At 44.0% G+C, this 23,139-nt stretch overlaps 1 protein-coding gene and 1 non-coding gene across 5 annotated transcripts in view; one reads left to right on the top strand and one right to left on the bottom strand.

Annotated features, from left to right (window-relative positions):
• Hhat (hedgehog acyltransferase) overlaps positions 1–23,139 on the bottom strand; it is a 214,032-nt gene that overhangs the window by 170,815 nt on the left and 20,078 nt on the right. For 3 of the 4 annotated variants that reach the window (XR_007212567.1, XM_048357273.1, XM_048357272.1), the window contains exons 4-5: positions 11,772–11,885; positions 3,113–3,307 (exon numbers count right to left, since the gene is read on the bottom strand). Coding sequence is in view for 3 of the 4 variants with exons in the window: in XM_048357273.1 (XP_048213230.1) it covers positions 3,113–3,307; positions 11,772–11,885 (309 nt within the window). In the remaining variant the exon portion in view is untranslated. The remainder of the gene's footprint in view (positions 1–3,112; positions 3,308–11,771; positions 11,886–23,139) is intronic. The other variant, XM_048357276.1, reaches the window with a different exon arrangement.
• LOC125360309 lies at positions 21,395–21,510 on the top strand. The gene has a single exon (XR_007212700.1). It is a non-coding gene; the product is annotated as a U5 spliceosomal RNA (small nuclear RNA).

Genomic DNA, 23,139 nt, shown 5'->3' on the forward strand with positions numbered 1-23,139 from the left:
GCTCAGTTATTGTGATTAAACTTTTGCATTGGATGGATCTGCTGGGCCCAGTGCTAGCCCCCAGTCCAAACTCATACCCTCCTAGAAATCTTAATTAAGACACCCACCCCTTCCTTTAACCCCACATCATCTTCACAGCCACAAGTACTATGTGAGCAGCTATCTGCAGAGAAGCAGCCTCGATGGTGGTGACTGGAGCCGGAGAACATTGTCCTTCCTCTGAAAGAGTTTATATTCCAGGCTACAAGATGAGAGCATGAATTGTGTGACGTGTTAAATCACATGAAATGAGCATGAGAAATCCACAGCTGGTGTACAGTCTGGCACTGTCCCTCTGAGATGCACAGGAAGGGACAACAAGTCAAGGGGAGCTGGGAAGGGTGGCTCTAGAGATACAGAAATGCCTTGAAGAGGCATGCTGGTAGACATCTATAATGCCAGCACACGGGAGGCTGTGGAAGAGAATCAAAAGTTCCAAGCCAGCCTGGGCTCTACAGTAAGACTTCCCCTAAAAAACAATCACAAATTAAATTAAAGGAAGAAGCTGTACTTTGAAGAAGACAAGAGGGTAGAGTGGGATAAATGCACAAACAGGGAAGGAAGCAGAGCTGCCTGACTCTTCCCTGTGCCTACAATCCCGCTCAGGCCTGGGCTGAGCACCCGTCTCTGGCTGTCTCTGGGGCCCAGCCTGGGCACGCAGCTCCCAAGGTTGGCAGAGTTTGGAACTCTCAGGCTGCCTCCTGCCAAGCTGACTGAGACTGGAGCTGAAGGGCTCTAACACCCTGCATCCTGAGCCACACAGAGCAGAGCTGGGTTCCTGAACTTCCCTTTCTGCTGTGAGCGGCTCCCTGGAGGAGTTCCCCTAGCTAGCCCATGGCTCCACGCAGATGAATGCTCCCTTCCCTGCAGACACAGAACCAGCAGCCGCCTGGGCTGGCAAGGTTGATTCTTTGACTTGCAAATCAACAGATGGGTGAGAAGCAGCACAGACCACCCAAGGGGTCCCGCTGGGGCAGAAGAGACAGTCCACCACCATTCGGGGGACACAACCTAATGCTAGCAGATGATCTGAAAACCATCTACAGGCGCCAGAGAGCACACTGCAGGAAACTTCATACAGCGGCCATCAGCTCAGCCATACAGGCAGCTGAACATCAGCCCTCAGATATCCTCCTCTGTCAGCCAGCACCCTGCAGGTCAAATCCGGTGTTCATCCACTCACAGAATAAAAATGCACTGCCATTGTGACTAAGAAAGTAACACCAAGAAGCAAGGACCTGGAGGTTCATAACCCTAGCTACTCAGGAGCTGAGATCTAAAAGACTGGGGTTCAAAGCCAGCCTGAACAAACAAAAAAAAAGTCTATGAGACTCTCCAATTAGCCAGCAAAAAGCTGTGCTACAGGCATGGCTCAAATAGTAGAAAACCAGTCAAGCAAACAGAGTGAGAACATAAGGCCCTGGGCTCAAGCTCCAGAACCAGGGAAAGGGAGAAAGGGAGAAGGAGGAGAGAAAGAAAGGCAGAAAGAGAGAGAGAATGGGAGGGAGGGAAGGAGGGAAAGAGAAAGAAAGCAAGATAGGAAAAAGGAGGGGGAGGGAAGGAGGAAGGGATGAAATCCAAGAAGGTAAATTTCTTTTTTATTATCTTTAAATAGTTATAGAACTGCATTCAACAATGCAGTATATGAATATAATGTTTCTTGATCAAGATGCATTATCATTATCCCCCATGCCAACCCTACCCTTTCTCACAATTTTCTTAATTTTGTAGGACATGCATTGAATTTTATGACTTGATCCTCCCCACTTCCTCTCTTCACTCATCTACTCCCACCCCTTTCAAGTGCTCCTTTCCTGGTGTGCATTTTGCTGTACTGTGAGTTGGCCCTTCTAAGGAATTTCACCATTTGAGTTCCCTGATGAATCTACCACATTTCAGTTCATACAAGAAGGTACACTTCTGCAAAAGAAAAGTTTTACTAATGCAAACACAACCATATGGAAGTATGGTGTGGCGAATGTCGTCTTCCCTTAGCACAAACAACTGGTAAGTATTTGAATCAGTCAAGATGCCATCATTTCAAAAGAAAAACAAAAGATACAAAAAACCAGAAGCTTGGATTGTGCCTTTGGGGCCAAACATGTTATTTCCACTTCCTAAATATGAGGAGCTCCTATGATCATCTATATCAGCAGACAATGAATAACCCTTTTCACCAACAAAGGAGGATAAAATCACTTGCCTTCACTTGTCTTGGAATCACAGTGGGCAATTGATGACTTGAGATTATGGCTGAGATCACCCCCTAAAACTTGTAGAACACTTGTAGAAGTATTTGGTTTAAATTAAATACTTACAGAACTGTTCATCTCTTTAACCTTCATTCCTGATCCTCCAGTCTTGACACCTGATACCCTCCACGCCTACCTAAACTGGAAGCAAAAGTACAGGGCCACCCTTGGACAAGCTTACAGGGATCAGACAAGATTGCGGGACACAGCGGACCTTTTTGTAATCGACCCTCAATCGTCTCTACAGGGAGCCCCATCAAGTATCTCGGTTTGCTTCCTGTCTGAAAATAAAGGCATCTGCTGGCATCCAAGAAAAGCCAAGTGTGACATAAGATGATGTTAAGTGAAATGAACTCCATGTTATGGAAACGACTGTTATATCACAGTTGTAATTACTTTCAACATGCCATGTGAAACCGTAGCTTCTATTGTTGATGATCTTCTTGTATCCCCTTCCTGTGGTTGTACCTGCACTATCACTGTATCTTATCTGAGTACATTGGAAACTGTGTATACTGGTATTAGAACTAGGAAAGTGAAAAGGAATACCAAAATCGAGAGACACAGATTAAAAGACAAATTATTACAAAAGCAGTACTTGCGAAACTGTTAGGTGTAAACCAACTGAACAACTTATGGGGGGAGAGGAAAAGGGGGAGGGAGAGGGGGAATGAATGAGGAGGTAACAAACAGTACAAGAAATGTATCCAATGCCTAATGTATGAAACTGTAACCTCTCTGTACATCAGTTTGACAATAATAAAACAAAAACATAAACAAACAAAAGAAAGAAAATCCAAGTGTGAGAGGAAGACACTTACCTTCACTTCCTCCACACCTTGCAGCCTCAGGGTGGAGAGCAGGAGGAGAGAACAGAGCCAGGACAGGAGCAGCGACCGGAACTGAGCCACACAGAAGGCGATGATGGTGTGGAGAAGAACCATGGCCACACCTGGAGCTCCCAGCACATGCCAGCAGGCCCACATCCCATAGGCGGTGAGGAGCCAGGGTCTGTGCTGTGGACGGTGAGAGGAACAAAGGAGAGCAGGAGGGAGAGAGACAGACAGAAGTGAGTCCATGGGCATTTCCAGGAAAGATTCCACATGGAAGAGGAGAATCTACCAGTCCAGTAACCAGGGAATTCAGCACTCTCCACCTTCACCCCCAGAATCCCTCCCTGCCAGAGCCACCCAGAAGCAAGTCCCCTGTTCCTGCCTGCAGCCACAGCCAGTCAAACCTCTAACCCCCACACAGTGTGATGCCAAGCTGACTTTTCAACAGATGGTACAGACCCCAGACTGGTGAACACTCCACTGTGGACAATCACACCCCACAGGCACCATCCTTCAGAGAAGAAGGCAACGGGAAGGCGCAGTGCATCTGGGGAGCACCCATGAGAACACTGGGCCATCCACACTTAAGAGGTGCTTAAAAGCTGCTTTGGCAAGAAACACTGACTCCTTACTTAGGCCCATAGACGAATTAAAAGCAGGATAAAGGCTAGACACTCAGACACCACTTTGTATCAGTGTCCTCTGAACCGAGCCATTCTCTCCTGCATTCACTTGGCGCATCACCTTGGGCTCCAAGAAAGACAGGATTTGCCCAGAAGACTTTTGTAGTGAAAGGCATGAGGAGACAAACGCCCTTCAGACGAGCAATGCCTTCTTATCATCTTGTGGAAAAGGAAAAGAAGAGCCAACGTGTCAGGTCAGACTGTTCACCAGGCCAGTGTCCTGACCAGATAACCGCGACTAGTTCCTGCTCCCCTCAGCCATAAAGCAAGAACAACTTCTCCAGGAGCCTTCCAGAAACAAGGACTAAGATAATGGCTAGCCAAGCCCAACCTGTGACAGGAACTGTTTTAGTAACACATACCTTTTGCCCCCTGGCCTCAGTTCTCTGCCTACTTTAAGCTAAAGCTGTCATCTGCACCCAAAGATGGCTGAAGGTATACTGAAGTGCTTCTGTATTCCCATGGCTGCTATGTAACAAATCCCATTTTTTTCCCTTCACCGTATCTTTATTTGGCAGAACTCCTGGAGTTTGGACCTGGGATCTAAAATTGCAAGTATAATATGCCAAGAGGCTCTGTAAAGTCTGGACCACAGATTTTAAATTAAATATCTAATGACAGTCTTTGTGGTTTGTTGGGTTTTTTTTTTGGGGGGGGGGGAGGAGAGGGAGTCAGGTAGTGACTGTATAACCTAAGACAATATAATAACCTTAGGCAAGTTAATGGATCTCTCTGTGCTTCCAATTCTTCCTATATAAAATTGGAGTAAAAATTTTACATGCAGTAGTATCTACGTCATGAGGTTATGAAGATAAAATAAGCCACCCCTACGGAACACTTAGAATAGGATAAACACACAGAAGGGGCTCCTTAAAGCACTGGCAGTTATCCTTGAGGAAACACAACATCTCACAAACATGCATTTTACAATGTGGTTTGTAGAAACATACAGAGCCGAGGAGTAGGGACTTAATGGATTTAGGTCTTCCTATAAAAACAAGATGTCTTGAGCCAGATGCTGGTGGCTCGTGCCTGTAATCCTAGCAACTCAAGAAGCTGAGATCTGAGGGCCCTGGGACAAAGGATTCCCAGCCTGGGCAGATGAGCCTGAGAGTTGTTTAACTCCAATTAACACACCTCCCCCCCCCCCAAAAAAATAAGCCATATGTGGAGATGTGGCTCAAGTGGTAGAGTGAAAAGCCGTGAGTGAACCAAGTGAGAGAATGAATCACTGAGCTCACAAAAAATAAATAAAAATAAAAAGATGAGCAAGGGAAGACAGCAGCAGAATGGAAATTGTAAATCTCATCCTTAGAACTTAACTCTCCCAAAATGTTGCTTCAGTACTAATTGTCCCCACATCTGTACTCCAGTTCAAAGAAGACATGTTAAATGCAAGACTAGGTCAGCCACTTTTAAGTTCCAAGAAAACCAGAGAAATGTGACGTTCGTCTTTTTACCATGTTTCCATCCTACTGCCCACAGAAAACAACCACATAAATTTGCTTCACATTTTCCTCCTCTGGCTCACCTCTGGGCAGAGTCCAATTTTCAGGAACAAGTTTGCCAAAGACTATTTTAAGACATCACTTTAACAAATGCAAAAGAAAGAAGGTTCTTTTTAAGATGACCTACAGCACTGACTGCTGGGATTCTTTTCCATACTTGTATGGTTAAATGTACATGTGAATATGCAGTTACACTTTTATTAAGTGCTATTTGATCCATTTGGAAAAAGACTGTTTGCTGGGATCCATTTGGAACTTAACCACGGATGGAAGTTACCTGGACTTGGAAAACAGCTGGAAGAACCTTTAAGGAAATACTTAATAATGTTCCATATAAGCCCTATTGGCATGAGAGACTCTGTGAGGACTTTAATAATGGTCTCGAAAGCTACTCAGAAGACAAATGTGCCCTGTATTCTCATTCCCTGCTGTCTTCCTCCTACCAAACAGAACGAGCATATGGCACTCGAGGAGGTTCTAAGATGTCACAGGCATGTCTTCACATTAACCCCATGCTCTCCACTAACCTTAATATCCAGACCTGCAGCAGAGAACTATACACCTCAGGATGGACAGGAAGTGAAAAGACAACAAGAATCACCTATGCAGAACTGTTGTATGAATAACAACGCCACTAAAACCTAGATTTGTTCACAAAAATACTACTAGGACCCAATCCCCAAAAGCCATTAAAAGTCTGACCTAGAATGATCTGTGCCCCAAGTCTTGTCCCCAGTTAGTATCACAGAAGTGTGGTCCCCACTGTGGGGAAATGTATTTGTCTCTTTAGTGTTCAATCACTATTCTTAAGCAGGGCATAGCTTAGAACATACTACACTATCAATTGTAGCTGCTATTGAAATACACACACACACACACACACACACACACATATAATCTACTGTTGATGTGTGTGTGTGTGTGTGTGTGTGTGTGTGTGTATTTCCCCCAAGAAAACAGGGAAGAAACCCACTCTCTCCTAGAGTCCAAACAATTGCATGAGACAGCTATTCCTGGGCACAAGGATAAAACAAAGGTTATTATCTATCAAGGGATTTCACCTGCTTAGCCAGACACACGGGAAAGAAAAGTCAGAGTCTGGGAAAACCATCAACACAAGAAATCCTATTACTTATATAGATCTGACACTGCTAGAAGAGCACGCCTGCTCCCCGTGGCCTCACTGTGCGAGCCAAAACCATGGGACCAGGCTTCTCAGTCCTCTGCATACCACGCCATGGGGAGCGGAGGGAGCATGGGGCAGGTGCTAACATGGTGGTTCTGCAGCCAGGGATGCAGTGAAAGCCACTCTGTAGTCAACAGTAGCTGCCACTCTCAACCCCACACCAGGCTGGCCTTCTTAAAAGTTCACCCAGGGGTATTTTTAGTTCTGAGGACATGGAACAGTGTGCCTCAGGTGGTGGCAAGACCACAGAAGTGTCTGAGAAAGGAGGCAACCCAACCACACACAGCCCAAGCATAACAAACCCACAGCCAAGGCACAGAGCCATTATTCAGCCTCCAGCCTCAGAGCCCTGGTTCTTCATAGAGTCTTGCCAAAGCCCAGACTGTGAGTCCTGCTTGGAGGAAAGGCATTTAACCTCAACCAGTGAGCTCAGTGGAAAGTTTCACTACTTGTCATACATAACCAAAAGGAAAAATGGACGAAGAAACCATATGCTTTTGAAAGTAGCCTGCCTCTCAGCGTGGGAGGTAGTGTGAGCAAAGGAAGACTTGAGCTTAGATCTTAGATGGAGAGGGAAGCATCTCTCAGGGATTCTGGTAATGGCAGCAAGAACCATTAAAGCCAGTCCCTCCCCAGAACTGGTCATGGTTTATGATGCCTCAGAGGACTGGAAATAAAAGATGACTGTAGCTCAAGTCCTCCACCCTGAATAAGGACCAAAAACAACTCTCCAAATTAAGGCCATCTGGAACACTTAGCCCAGGTGCTGAAAGGCCACAGCTCACTAGGCCAAAGCTGTGGTTTATTCTTACAGGAGGGCCAAGAAGACATGGACAAAGAGAGCACTGTGCCTGGCCACAGATGTCACACCAGTGAAGCCTGTGGTCACACAGGGGATGAGACACACACAGAGGGGAGGACTCCATGCTCATTCTGCCTCATTCCAAGCAAAACGCACAAAACCCATCCTACAGACGCTGGGGAAGCCATGCTCCGCAGAGAAAAAGACAAGGCCACCTGTCAATCCATGCCTGATACAAAGGCACAGGAAGCCAAATATGTGAGCTGCACTTGCTTCAGGCCACAGCTCCAAAGCTTCCTCTGTCGGGGCCTGCCCTGACACCAGAATGGCCGACATGGTGTCTTCCTTGACCCCAGCACCCATTGTAGCTGATCCAGCCCCACCACCATAGCAGACATAGCTGAGTGATTGGTGTCTGACTTCTAACTTCTCACTCAGCTGTGAGCTCGGAATGCTGTGTCTTAATCCTTTCCTCCAGAACCAGCTGGAAATAGCTTCAAAAGAAGACATTGACTGAATGACCAGACATGGCCTCTGCCCTTGAGAAGTTTGGAATTTCAAGACAATCATCTCCTTCCTTGAATACCACAGACCCATGCTCCAAGGGGCAAATGCCAGCAGACAAGACCACCAGCCACCAAGCACTGGGCTCTCATCACACCAAAGCATAACCTTGAGCTTCACTGCGTATCACACACTCTCCAAGATCCCAACAAGCCAGAGCACTATCCCCATCACCCAACTGAGGGCCAGGTTCAAAGACATGAAGTCACTTACAGGAGTATATAGATCTTGAGCAAGACTATAATTTGCCCAAGTGCTCTTAAATACTTCAAATACAGTCAGCACTCCATACTTCGAAGGCTCCATATCCATGGATCCAACCAAACGTGGATATAAAATATTCAGAAAAGAACTGTACCTATAGGGGTTGAAGATTTAGTTCAGTGGAAGGGCACTTGCCTAGCAAGTGCAAGCTTCAGAGTTCAGTCCTCAGCAGTGGGGAAAAGAAAAGAAAGCTGCACCTCTACTAAACATGCACTGATATTTTTTTCTTGTCATCATTCCCTAAACAGTACAACTATTTACTTAGCATCTACATTGTCTTAAGTATTATAAGCTCTTTATAGATTACTTAAATTATACACGAAGATATATGTAGGTTGCACATACATCTGATGCCATTTTATGTACTATGTGGGTTTTGGAATTCTCAACAAAGTCCTGAAACAGCCTTCTGAAGATCCTTAGTGCTACCTCCTCAGGCAGAAGAAGGCCAGGCCGAGCTTGAAGCAATAAGCAAACTAAATGAAGAGATATAGCCACACTGGAGAGCAGTCATCCAACACATAACCTCTTAGAGGACACACTCAAACCAGATCTAAACCCTAGCAGCTATCCCATTTAATACTGGAGTTTGCACATGTGAACGTACCATTTAGTTTGCACTTCTGAGCTTTCTATACATGGAATCCCATTTGATTTCTTTCTCTGCAACTTGTAATAGCACGCGGTTATGATTCACACATTCATCTATGTTGATCATTATTGGCTGGATATCATTCAACTTCATGAAATAAGTACACTATAATCCATCCATTTCCGCCTAATGGACATTTGGGTTGCTTCTGGTTCTTTCTATGATGAACACCACTCTGTGAACATGCTAGTTCACGTTCCCTGAAGAGTCCTCAGGGAGTGGGTCAGGATCAGCATGGGTAGCTGTGGGCGGGCACCTCTGATGTTGCTAGGTAATGCATTTCAGAGGATGTGAAGCAATCGATGGTCCCTCGCTCTGGGTGAGATACCAATACTTGGTATCTTTAGGGGATTTTTGGTTTGGTTTTGCCAAACTAGAAAACTATGAATGATATATTATGACAGTTCTAGGATGCGATTGTTGATTATTAATGAATTTGAACTTTTTTCCCTAAGTTTAGGGGCATTAAATCTATGGGCAGAAAAGCTTTATGTTGAAATAAAAAATGCTAAACTTCTAGAAAATTGGAAACTTTGAAAAGACAATTAAACAGAAATGTGTGGGAAGAAAAAACATTAAACAGATAGCGGAGGAAAATACATCCATTCCAAGTTGTGAAATAATTTTAAAATCTTTTTTTTTTTTTTTTTTTTTTTTTTTTGGCCAGTCCTGGGCCTTGGACTCAGGGCCTGAGCACTGTCCCTGGCTTCTTCCCGCTCAAGGCTAGCACTCTGCCACTTGAGCCACAGCGCCGCTTCTGGCCGTTTTCTGTATATGTGGTGCTGGGGAATCGAACCTAGGGCCTCGTGTATCCGAGGCAGGCACTCTTGCCACTAGGCTATATCCCCAGCCCTAAAATCTTTTATTTATTATTAGGTCTGCTCAGAAAAGTGATGTAAATGTTTAAAATACATTCAGATCTGATAACACCTGATATTTTATTAAGTGGTCACTTTAGAAAACAAGATCTACCTCTTGGATATAAAGAAGGCAATCAATATTTTATTTAAAGAAAGGTAGTACAATAGAGAGCCTTCTCTCTTCCAGGATGGAAGGGAAGCTGAGAAATTAACAATCTTCAGAAGACAGCTGCAAATAAATGGCCCAAGTTCTGTGTGTGCACATCTTTAACTAGTGACATCCTGTCCTTCATCTCACTTTCTGCTCTCTTGCCCCAGGGGCTTCTGGGTGGCTGTCCTTTGGTTTTTCCACTTCCTTGAGCCTCTGGAGGGAATCCAACATGTTTCTTGGGTTGACTTCTAAGTCAGGTCAGTTGCATTTTGTTTTCCCTTGGTACACTTCAGGAGCAGACTGACTTTTTCACATTAGGAATTGACAGTAGCAAGAAACATCTACCAGAGGATCCTGGACAAAAGCCAGCCTCTAGAGGACTGAGCCACCTTCCTGGAAAGTCCTCAGACCCCATGGGAGCAAATTCTGAGAAGAGGTCACAATTCAACCTTCTGTGAAACCCCTTTGCAAATGTCCACGTTTTTACATATATATATGTATGCATGTATGTATGTATCATTATATTTATTCATATGTATATTTATATAAAAGACCAAAAGTAGCAATATGTTATGCATCAATAGTAGCTACCATTTCTCCCGGTTCTGCAGTCATCTGAACAAAATTAGAGACATCTAGCACACTCCATTAATAACAAAAAAAAATTTTTAAGCACACACACAAAAACAGAAAAATATAAAATTCTTTTACTGTTGTGGAACCTGGCACCATTTTTTTTTTTTTTTTGGCCAGTCCTGGGGCTTGGACTCAGGGCCTGAGCACTGTCCCTGGCTTCTTCCCGCTCAAGGCTAGCACTCTGCCACTTGAGCCACACTGCCAATTCTGGCCATTTTCTGTATATGTGGTGCTGGGGAATCGAACCCAGGGCCTCATGTATACAAGGCAAGCACTCTTGCCACTAGGCCATATCCCCAGCCCCTTTGGCACCATTTTTTAAATTAGCTTCTCAATCACCATCTAAACAGAAAACATTCTTGAGTAACACCGTTAAAAACAGCTCTGATAAAGCACAGCCACTCCTACATATCATCAAGCAGGCTTGAGGCATTTTTACATGCACAGAAGTTTGATCCAGCACTGTCCTGCGTCTATAATACTAGAGGAAACCATTCAAAGGCATTATTGAGACTCAATTTGACTTTCCCAGCAGAAGGCCCAAAGGATGACACAGCTCTGTGAAGTAATGCACTTTCTTAGACAGGATTTCCTTCCATCAGTGGCACAGCTCTAAGCACGCACTCCCTTCATGAACATCAGCTACAAACCATTCGAAAAGAAGGGAGGGGGAACAGGAAGAAAAAAGCAACTTTCCACTTTGGTGAATCCCTGACTCTCTAGCCCAGCCTAAGGCAAGAAACAAAACAAAACACTACTGGAAGTCGGCCCTCGAATCCCCACAGTAGCACACATTATGTGACATTAAAATTATCCCTATATCCAAATGAAATCATTCCCATTCTCCTAAACTTGTGAACAAAATCACATTCTCTCTACCAGACTAAAGTGTGATTAGGAATGACCTAAGAGTAAACCTTCTGACGTTACTCTCACGCTAAAATTGTCATATTTTTCAATAGTTAAAAAAAAAAGAACCTGAAGAAAGGAAATATAGGATGAAAATGTAAGACACCTCAATCTTTTTTTTTTTTTTGGCCAGTCCTGGGCTTTGGACTCAGGGCCTGAGCACTGTCCCTGGCTTCTTCCCGCTCAAGGCTAGCACTCTGCCACTTGAGCCACAGCACCGCTTCTGGCCATTTTCTATATATGTGGTGCTGGGGAATCGAACCTAGGGCCTCGTGTATCCGAGGCAGGCACTCTTGCCACTAGGCTATATCCCCAGCCCCGACACCTCAATCTTAAATGTCCTGTTTTTCAAGTTCCCAAGGCTAGGAATACACATGCTGAGAACTCTTTTTTTTTTTTCTTTCAAAAGGGAAATGCCACATGGCAGCATACCTTCCTTACAAGCAGCATGGCGAGCTGAGACACTGCCATATGCCCAAGGAAAAGCCACAACAGCCTCTGCTTTCCCCATTCCATCCAGAAGCTCCATTCAAAATCAGTCGGGTCCTGAAAAAGATCAAAACAAGAACTGATATTACCAGAGGGACTGGAGTATATGTCTGAGACAGAACACAAGCTCCAGTGAGTAGAACAGCTACAAATGAGGCCAACCTGACTCCAAATTCTGTACAAATAGCAAATACCTACTTCTATGCTTTCCTTCCAACCCACCCACAACAACTCCCTCCAACTGGTCTGCTCTCCTTGCCATTTCCCAAACCCACTCTGTAGTGTTCAGTGTCTTCACTGAAGTGGATTCCCTCACGGTCCTATCTGGGATAGAATGCATCCTTATTTCATGTTGTAAAAGACAGAACAAGGCTGGAAGGCTTCCATTCATTTCTCCAAGGTAACACATAGCACAAGCACTGAATTGGAGATATCTCCATTCAGATACCAAGACTCACTCTTCTCACTTCACTAAGAAATGGAAATTGGATATTAATTACATCACTTAAAGGTAAGTCATGTTAATTGCCTTTAAGTAAGCGGCAGGACGGTTGGATAGGGAAATTCACAACTTTGCATATAGATTTATGGTGAAGGCATGAGAGGTGGACCTCCTGTCCCCTGGAAGAAGCTCTGTATCCATGAAGGGCTCTTGGCCTGTATTGGTGCCAGACACCATGGCTGTGTGACACTGTAGCTGGGGAAGGCAGGAGTGGACATCACAACACTTGGGGACCAGCACCTCATAGCCAGGCTTTTTCAGATGTGCCAGAGATGATCAAGGCAGCCAAGTTGAGCACAGAGAGCAGAAACCCAGCCAGGAGCCACCCCTAAGAGGGTCATGCGAGCTTAGCCAATTGAACAGCTTGGCAGCGCCACAACCAAGTCAGAATTTTCTAGCAGGATTGTGTGGGAGAGGAAAGAATCCTCCAATGACAATGGATAGTGAGCATCTCACCCATCTCTGCAAATGAGACTTGGAGCCACTTAAATGGATTTAGAGGGAGAAAAAAATGCTTCTGAATCTGAGAATTAAGGGACAATTTCATACTAGTTACACATATAAAATGTTCATTTTCCAGAGAGTATATATATAGATGCACATATATACATATATATATATATATTTCCAATGTTGATTCATGTCAGACTATGAGAGCAGAGAAAGTAAGCCAAACAGCCAAAGCTTAGAGATTGAGCATCATTTGGGGACAGTACAATTTGAATGTCCTCTTAGGTGTGGTTCCTTCTTGCTCGCACGCCCCTAACACTGACCACACTATACTCCCTCTTCATTCACACCTCAATTCTAGGACTTCTATTATAGTTAATTTGTGTGCCTATACTTTCTTTCTAGGAGAAAAACAATGGTTCCCTAAGAGTAAGACCCTCGACTCAAATCTGCACTACTGATGCGACCTACTCAGACAGCCTTTTAAAGAGTGGGGCCAGAGAGGAAAGAAGTAGGAAAAAAGCAAACAACTTAAGTTCTCTCCATATTTTTGCTTCTGGTTTAAACTTGGAACAGTCGCTTAACTACCTGAATCTGAGACTCCTTATTTGTCAAATGAATGCCTGAAGTAGCAGGGTGTCTAAGAGTCCTCTCAGCGAATAGAAACAAGAGTGTCCAGCAAAAGGAAAGAAATCCAAGAAGAATGCTGTGCTCATCCACTCATGGACTGAGTGCTGGCTGAGGGAAGGGTAATCTCCCCAAAAGTTAAAAGGAAAAATTCCTGGCAAATGAAGATGTAGGGTGTCAAGTCACCACAGAGTAAATATGCCCTCCTTCTAGCCCTGAAGTTTCATCACCCTTAAGCCTGGCTAGATCCACGCTGTCACTCCCCACCCCTTGCCGGGGGGAATGCTCGCATGACAGGCAGACCGACCTGATCCTGTGTTTTCTCTTGTATTGCCTGGACCATTCCAATGGAAGCCACAGGCTTCCTTCCGTGTGGCTAAAATGCCCCAGTCAAATCAATGGAAATAGCGTTCAAGTGCCAATGTCAAGCAAAATCCCAAAGCACCCGTTGAAATGCCCCAAGTAGAGAAACTCACTCTGAGCCACATCAGTTCACCACTCAACTGGATTTCCACCAATATACCATGTCCTTTCTAGTGAGCAGAGGTCAGGAGTGTGGTGCTATTATAGCTACAGGTGGCACTAGAGATCATTTCCTATTGGTTCGGAAATCTCGAGAACTACAGATGAAGCAGATTCTGTGAAAGGTCACGGAAGAGTCTCACCAAAGAATCATTAACCAAAAAAAAATACAAATAAAAAAAATTCCTGGAGTCACTACAAATCTTGTTCCTCTCTGTTCTCTCTCCTAGATCGAATCCTGAGGTCCATTTTCTACCTAGTGAGGCCTATTCCTTCCATTCTATCCCTCTACATAGCACCAAAGTAATATTTTTTAAAAAGCATACCTGATCATGCCACTCTTAAGCCATCTGCTCACAGTCTGGATTCAGTGCTCTGGCCTATGTTTCCATATTACACTTCAGCTACAAGTTACTGAGCTGGCTCTCTACTAGCCTATAGACTCCTTCCTGTTTGTCTACACATGCACCTAGCATGGTGCCCCCCAATAATCCAGCTGAATAAACCTTGTGGGAAAAGGTTCAATAAACCTCATGGGAAAAGTGGAATGATTACACAATGGTCTCAACCTCTTTTGTTGTTGGTGTTGGTCATGGGGCCTGGATGCTGTCCCTGAACTCTTCAGCTCAAGGCTAGCACTCTACCACTTGAGCCACAGTTTTCTAGTGGTTAATTGGAGATAAGAGCCTCATGGACTTTCCTGCCCAGACTGGCTTTGAACCACCATCCTCAGATCTCAGCTTCCTGAGTAGCTAGGATTATAGGATTATAGGTGTGAGCCACCAGAGCCCAGAGGTCTCGTCCAAATGCAATCTTCTAACACAGAAGAAATTGTTTCTTTGTAAGAATAAATTATGCTGGGTGTTATAGCTCATGCCTGTAATCCTAGTTACTTAGGAGGCTGAGATCTGATGATCACAATTCAAAGCCAGCTCAGGCAGCAAAGTCCCATGAGACTCTTATCTATAATTAACCACCCGAAAACCAGAAGTGGCACTGTAGCTCAAAGTGGTAGAGTGCTCACTTTGAGCTAAAAAGCTCAGGGACAGCACCCCAGACCCTGAGTTAAGCCCCACAACCAACCAAAAAAAAGAACAAATTAAAACATAGAAAGCAACTGGAATAGTGCCTGGTATATATGAAGCATAATGTATGTATTTGTTAGGCAAGTAGATAGACAAACAATAAACTGTGTGTGGCTTTGACAACTCCAGAAGCACAAACCCGGAAGTTTCCACATTACCCATTCTCAAATGGATGAAATATGAGAGAGTTGAGCTGTTTAAGCTCCCAACCCCAGTCAAAAGAAAGTATAGTGACTATATGGCTTAACAAAGGGAATATCATATTCAATAAAGCCATTGCCTCTGCAATGCAGAAAAGCAGTCATCTTAACCATTTCTCAAGACCATGTATGGCCTCTGTATTGGTGCCACTGCCAATGGGCACCACCATCACCACTCCATTCTTCCCTACCAGACTTTCTACACATTCCACATTACTGTCAAGAACTACATGTCCCAGAATTCCTTGCAAACTGCCAAGCTTCCAATGAACAATTCAGGCAAACAGACATAACATATGGTCATGTGACTCTTCTGGAAGACGGGGTGGCTGGGGCCTTTTGGTGTCCATGCTGGAGACTCCGGGGTCAGTCAGTACTGAGGTGACACAGCTTCTTGTTGTGGCAGCCTTTGGTAATGTACCCCCTGCACCAGGCTCCTAAGACAAGATCTGTGTGAATACAGTGCAGCCTGTTTTGTCTAGTGGCTCTGGAAACTCACTTCTTGTCACTCCTGTAGCCCTTTCAATTATCCTGACCTATCTTTAAATCCTTGTAATCATTCTTTTTCTTTTTAAAATGACTGGAATAGGTTCTATTGTTGTCTGCAATGAAGCCATAATTAACACACTCTGGGAGAAATATTTCTTCTGATTGGAATTCAGCTCTAACTTTTCATAATAATAATTCACACTGACGAATATTTTTCCAAAATAAACCTATCCCGTGAAAGCAAACACCAGCTAGGTAAATCCAATGACTTTTCTTTTGGTATTTTAAGACCAAACAGAAAATGGCATACTTACCCATCTGCATTTTTCATTATGCATTTTCATTCATGGCTTTCCCACGGGGGGAATAAAACAGTAAAGAAGTGTATGTATTTTCCACCTTCCTTACCCTCATACTTGACACACTTCAGAAACACAACTTAGCACAAATACTAGAGATGTTGTGTAAACAAATCACAGATAGCATTATTTGCTTATTGTGCACTTGGAGATCACAGTGAATTCATAATAGCGCTGTGATCTCTCTGTGATCAGAGAGAACCTTTATAGGGTTCTTGAAATTATAAGAGTTTCCCTGCACATTCAAAGGCAGCAAACTCACCTTAATGGCCTATAAATCCCCAGACAAGGAACACAAAAGAAGACTAATTCTGCAGGAATTCTGCATGGAAGACACTGCTCTCTGGTTGAACTCTGGCGAATGATTCATCAAGCAATTATTGGGAGCGTTTTCTTTCTCTTTCAACAGCTGTTTTGCTACTTCTAAACTAATTTGAACTAAATCATCTTCAGGCTCACAATTTCCAGACACAATGGTCTCTCTCAACCAAAATTCCTGAACGATCAAGTGGTCCCACTCATAAAACTTATTTTTTTTTCTATAAATAGCAAAGTATGTGCTGGAGCCTCTTTTGCATCCTGCAAAGGCAAAGTCTTCCTCTGACAAGGCTGAGAACAGCACCACGGGAAACCAACACAAACACTGTGTGCACCAGGGCGTCTCTGCCTGGCCTCTGCCCGCTATTGCAGGCAAACTGGCCCAGGGTATAATGGCAGAGGGACAGTGCTTTGTGAAAGAAGAGAAAAGTGTCTTGAGAGGGCTTCAATGAAGGATGAGGTCCTGATTAAGGTAAGTAAATTCTTTGAATAGTTCCCACCCAATTGCCATCCTAAACTGTCCGACTTCCTTTCGTTAAGACTCTCTACCCACCGAGTTCTATACTTCGTTTAACATGGATAGACTTAGCATGGGTAGACTTGTCTCCCTTTCTTCCTGAAATCAACAGAGAAGAAATCTTTATTCATCCATTTTCTGCTACCGAGAAAATATGACAGAGACTGGGTGCTTCATAAAGAAAATAGGCTTATAGTTTTATTTAGGCCAGAGTTCTCGATATTCAAAATAATTGTGCTAGTTTTGGTGAGGACATTGTGGTGGATGGCATCATGGCAGAAGCATGTGCCAGAGGGAAGGAGGGAGGGAGGGAGGGAGGAAGGGAGGGAGCGAGGGAGGGAGGGAGGGAGGGAGGGAGGGAGGGAGGGAGGGATCTCATGATAACACAGGAAGCCAGAGGGAAGTGGAGACCCCAGAGAACCAACTCAATCCCTACTGAGGGCATGCCCCGGTGAGTTAACAATCTCCCACAAGGTTCTACTCTGACAGCTCATACTACCTTTTAATCACCAGCACACGGGGCGACAACCATAGTCAGGTCATATTCACACCATTGAAGAATCAAGTGTTACAAAGAAACATTAAATTCCAATATGAAATCCAAAGGCACTCAATATGTTCTTTTCCCCACACTTCTCAAACGGGAAAAACACTAGCCATGTTTTCTACAAGTATACGAGGGGGGAGAAAATGAGCTATAAACAATGAGTACAGCTGACAAACAAGTCAGTGATTACAATAAGGAAAATGTAAAAGGATGGAATAACCTGAGAATAAGTTACACAAGCTTATGACTTCTGTCTCCAAGGCATGCTGATAAATCATACATCCCATTAATGTCAACTCTCCAGTATGCCAAAAAGACAAAGTATGTCACTGTAAGAATGAAGGGGAAACAAAGGTCTGCAGCCATTTAGGGACCACGCCCTCTAATACGGTCCTCATACTCAGGGGATTTGGGTTGTCCTCAGATAGTCCTCACACCCTCCCAACAGCTAGCTTATACACTAGCCAAACAGAACTCCACATGGACCCCAGGCCAGAAGGCCAAATTTAAATATCATGATAAAGTAGAAACGGGCGGGGAGGGGGAAGCAAAGTTAATGTTTCTGTCGTCCATTTAGGGAAATAAGGGAGAGACACTACCTTTCTCCTTGAATTTTACCTGATGTATGAAGAGGGAGGTGGGAATTGGAACTGAGCGGAAAGTTCTTCCACTCGCCTCCTTCACGCATTAGCTGCCCAAGCTATCCAAGAGTCCTGACCTCTGACAGCAGCTCTGATGAGCATGCTCGGTGCTACTGTTTGGAGATGATGTAAATGAGTGTGGCAGTGCTGAGAAATGGTGGAATTTATAAACTATGAGATCTAGTAGGAGGTACTAGGTCCCTGGGGGTGTCACCTTCTAAAGAGGTTACTAGAGGTTCTTACAGGAGCCTGATTGGTTCTCTGCAGAGCAGGTTGTTACTAAACAGACAACTCATGGCCTGGCCTCTCCTGCACACGGGCGGCTCCCACTGCATTAAAGACGGAGCTACCAATCTAGTACTTCCGGCCCCTAAGACCCTCAAACTGTTCATTCCCAATACTAAGCTTCAGGTATTTTGTTAAAGCATCAGGAAGCAGATTGATACAGTCAGCCTTCTTGGGAAGCTGAGGGATGAGGGAAGCTGGGGACAGAACAAGAGAAATAGAACCAGGACTCACCCCATCTTCAGAGCGCGTGGTCCTCTCCTTCCTCGGACTACTTCCACCATGTCTCTTCAGAAGTAATTGTGTACTGATAAGCCTAAAGCTCACTTTAAAGCAGTTCCACATGCTGACGTCCACTTCCAGACAAGATCTCTCAAAGGGACATTTCTGAAAGCTGTACAATTTTTTTTTATTTTTTATTTTGCTGGTCCTGGGGCTTGAACTCAAGGCCTGAGCACTGTCCCTGGCTTCTTTTTGCTCAAGGCTAGCACTCTGCCACTTGAGCAACAGTGCCCCTTTTGGCCTTTTCTCTATATGTGGTGCTGGGGAATCGAACCCAGGGCCTCATGTATACGAGGCAAGTACTGTACCACTAGGCCATATTCCCAGCCCAGGTACATTTCTCTCTATCTCTCCCACTAAGAACAGCTCAGAACCACAGGTGTGGGATAACAGCAGTCCTAATCTGGCTCTGAGAGGTGGAAGGAAGGGCACGGTTTGTCTTGAAGAATGGCAACAAGCAGACAGCAAGCAACATTAACTCAACAACTGACGGGATGGGATTCGCAGCTGAAGCATGTGACAAGGGAAGAAGTGGTTAAACTCAACAGAAATTACAGTTTGAAGTATATAAATGTATAGATTCTAGAAGCTGAGTGAATCCCAACCAAATTGAATACATTCATTAAAAGATAATAATGAAGCTGGGAGCCAGTGGCTCACACCTGTAATCCTAGCTACTCAGGAGGCTGAGATCTGAGGATCGTGGTTCAAAGCCAACCTGGAGAAGGAAAGTCCATGAGACTCTTATCTCCAATTAACCACCAGAAAACAATAAGTGGCACTGTGGCTCAAAATGGTAGAGCTCTAACCTTGAGCTGAAGAGCTCAGGGATAGGAATCAGTCTCAGAGTTCAAGCCCTATGACCAACAACAACAAAAAAGATGATGCTAAAAAGGGTAAATGATGGGGCTGGGGATATGGCCTAGTGGCAAGAGTGCTTGCCTCGTATACATGAAGCCCTGGGTTCGATTCCCCAGCACCACATATACAGAAAATGGCCAGAAGTGGCGCTGTGGCTCAAGTGGCAGAGTGCTAGCCTTGAGCAAGAAGAAGCCAGGGACAGTGCTCAGGCCCTGAGTCCAAGCCCCAGGACTGGCCCCCCCCAAAAAATGTAAAAAAAAAAAAGGGTAAGTGACATGGATAAAGATGCATTGTACTCATAAACTGACATGTTGAGTTGAAAACCTCTTTATACAACTACTTAAACATAATAAAATATTTTAATTCTTACAAAAAACCTAATACCAGTGGCTCATGCTTGTAATTTTAGATACTCAGGAGACTGAGATCTGAGGACTGTGGTTCAAAGCCAGCCCAGGCAGGGAAAGTCTGTGAGACTCTTAATCTCCAATTAACTACTAAAAAAGCTAGAAATGGAGCTGTAGCTCAAAATGGTGGAGCACTAGCCTTGAGCACAGAAACTCAGATACAGTACCCAGGCCCTGAGTTCAAGCCCCTAGGACTGGCACATGCCCACACCCGCAGAGAGAAAGAGTGAGCAAGAGAGAGGTGAGTAGAATGGACAGCTAAGAAATGATTCACTGCTATGGTATCTGTAAGGCCTTCACTTCAATGCAACAGTATAGGAGGGCTGAAGTAAAGGAAGGAAAAGGATATACCATACACATATTGATCAAAACGAAAAGGAGAGGATATATTGAAATCAGATGAAGTAGACTTTAGAGAAAGGAAACCACCTGCGTTGAGAAGAACCATCACATAGCAACAGAAGAGGCAATTTTCCCACCAAAAAGATCTAAGGAACTTAGCTATGTGTATAACCTACATAAATACTATACATACACGGAGCTGGGGATGAGGAAGGGAGACAATTTGTCTGTGGATGGCACCCATGTAAAATGCCTGGATTTAAGAGTTCCTTATAATTACATAAGATTCAGCCACATAGAAGAATGAAGTCATGTTGTTTGCAGGAAAAATGAATAGAACCGGAAATCATCGTGTTACATCCAAATACACCAGACCCAGAAAGACAAAATATCACATGTTCTCTCTCATATGCAGAATCTAGATCTTAAAAAAATAATAATAATGACAGGAACTGGTTAGGGGAAGTTGATGGGGGAGGAATATGATTAAAGTGCTTCATATACATGTATGAAAATATAATCATGAAACTCATTAAAATATTGTTAAGAAAGCAGAAAATGCAAAAAAAAACACCCTGTAATAATAGAAAGGCTAAATTTGATCAAAGTACAATATGTATGGGAATATCTCAATGAAAGCCCAATTCATGTATACTAAATGAAATTCTCCATTGGGGAACCAGACTGAGATCCACAGAATTTCACTGCACTATTGTTGCAACTTTCTGTAACTATATCATTATTTTGATATGAAAATGTACTTTTTTTGACAACAGGGATATGACTCCAAGTCTTAATATACAAAAGAGATAGCAGAGTTTCCACACTTCAACCATGGTAAGGCTTAGAACCTAGCCACACAGGCCTCTCCTCGCCCCCTAGTGGTGGCTCGTTAAACTCAAAATTGATGACTCAGACTTCTCATTTGCATACCCACAGTCCCCTGTCATCTTTTCAAGTTTTTCTTTCAAACACAGTCTATCCCCCCCCAAAAAAACACTTTATTTATTGAATTCCATATACACATAACTTTCCTCTGTAAGTATCTTTTCAAGATTTAAAACAAAAAAACACACCATTAGTGAACTAAGAGTTGCAGCTACTGGCAGAAACAATTACATGCTACCTTGTTATACTCTGGTTTCTCTTCAGATCGTATAAATCTTTCGCCTTTTACTAAAGATTTCCGTGGAGAGGAACAAACCTGAGTTTTCAGCCAATTTTTTGAGGCCTTACTGTTGTAAGGCTAATCATGTGGTCAAAAAGAAAGGTACAGTTACATTGGAAGCTTTATGCAGCCTGCTTTACAACAAGCTTTACTCTATAAAATTTGTAGGCAGAATTGTGATGATAAAAATTTTCATCCATCTAGAATTTTCAAGCAGTTCTAGTCGTGTCTCATGATCTGACTCTTAAACTACTGCTTCTATTTTTTTATTCCCAGACTTATCAACTGTCATGTCACGATTTTAAGAGGTAATAACCTTTTTAAAAATGCTGACAGGCACCACTTTTAGGGAGCTGTACTGAGAGAAGAAAATGTTCCCCCCTCCACTTACCCAGGGCCTCCCCTTAAATGTCAGCTCCAAAGTGAAGAATTCAGCTCGCCCTATTTTGGAATAAACTTCTCTCAGAATGCAACCTGCTAGATCACTTATATGGGGTCTGGGTGTTTACATGTCCATTTCATTCCACCTCCTGACAGTTCCTAATATTGAGAGTGCCCTACACAAGGAACCCAGGCTTCAAAAGGTATGGGCTTAACACTTACCACTCAAAAGCCAGAATTGGAGCTGTGGCTCAAGTTGGTAGATCACCAGCATTGAGCAAAAAAAGCTAAGGAAGAGCACCCAGGCCCTGAGTTTAAACCCTGCACAAATAAGTCTATAGTTTACCAGTGAAAAGGGTGGTGTTCAACATGGGGTGGGTTAAATATTTTCTCAGGCTGCAGCATGCTTGTGATAGTAAAGCAAATAAACCTGAGCCCAGCCTCCAAAACCTTCAGAGAATGTCTTGAGGTGGACATTTCCTTTGGCCTACGCTGCTTCACTGTAGAAGATTTGGTGACCAACCTAGAAGAGTGGCTCTTTAGTGAGCAGAGACGAACCTTCCTACAATGCTTGCAGGCAACATGGCAGGAGGGAGGGAGGGAGGGAGGGAGGGAGGGAGGGAGGGAGGGAGGGAGGGAGGGAGGGAGGGAGGAAGGAAGGAAGGAAGGAAGGAAGGAAGGAAGGAAGGAAGGAAGGAAGGAAGGATCACATTCAATAAAATCCCCACCTGCTCTGTTCCAGGCAGAGGAGATACAGAAATGAGCATCTCCCAGCCCCACTTGTGAGACTGGCATCTGTGGGAAGGGGCGGGGGGAGGATTATACAAACTAAAACTGTACAAGTAACTTCATCCTAGCAGAGGGCGCAGTGCGATCTAATGTGCCGCTGTCTCAGCCTGCTTGCTGCCTTCTGCTGGAATCGGGATAGGGCTTGAGGGTCTCCCCTGGCTTCTTGGGTTCAAACTTGATCTCCACTATGAGGTCTGAAGAGGTGAAAATTAATCCAACCATGGCGGTTAAAGGTCCTGTCTTGGGAAATAATTAGGGTTAAATGAGGTCGTTAAGAGAGAGCTGCGTTATAAAATACCTTGCCTATGGTATTTGTTCCAGTCATGAAAAATCTACTAACCTATCCTTGTGTCATCTACATCAAACTGCGGCAGCTTCACGTGTTCATTTATTTATTGTTAGTCTGTCCCCACTAAGAGAGAGCCAGAGAGAGAGAGAGAGACAGATGGGCAGAAAGACACACAAAGAGCACACTGGTGCTTCACAACCAACTGTTGTTGTGGTCAATTCCAAACACCAGAGGGATTCACAACAGCAAA

Source organism: Perognathus longimembris, chromosome 11 (assembly GCF_023159225.1).
Source record: "Perognathus longimembris pacificus isolate PPM17 chromosome 11, ASM2315922v1, whole genome shotgun sequence".
Classification (NCBI taxonomy): Eukaryota; Metazoa; Chordata; class Mammalia; order Rodentia; family Heteromyidae; genus Perognathus; species Perognathus longimembris.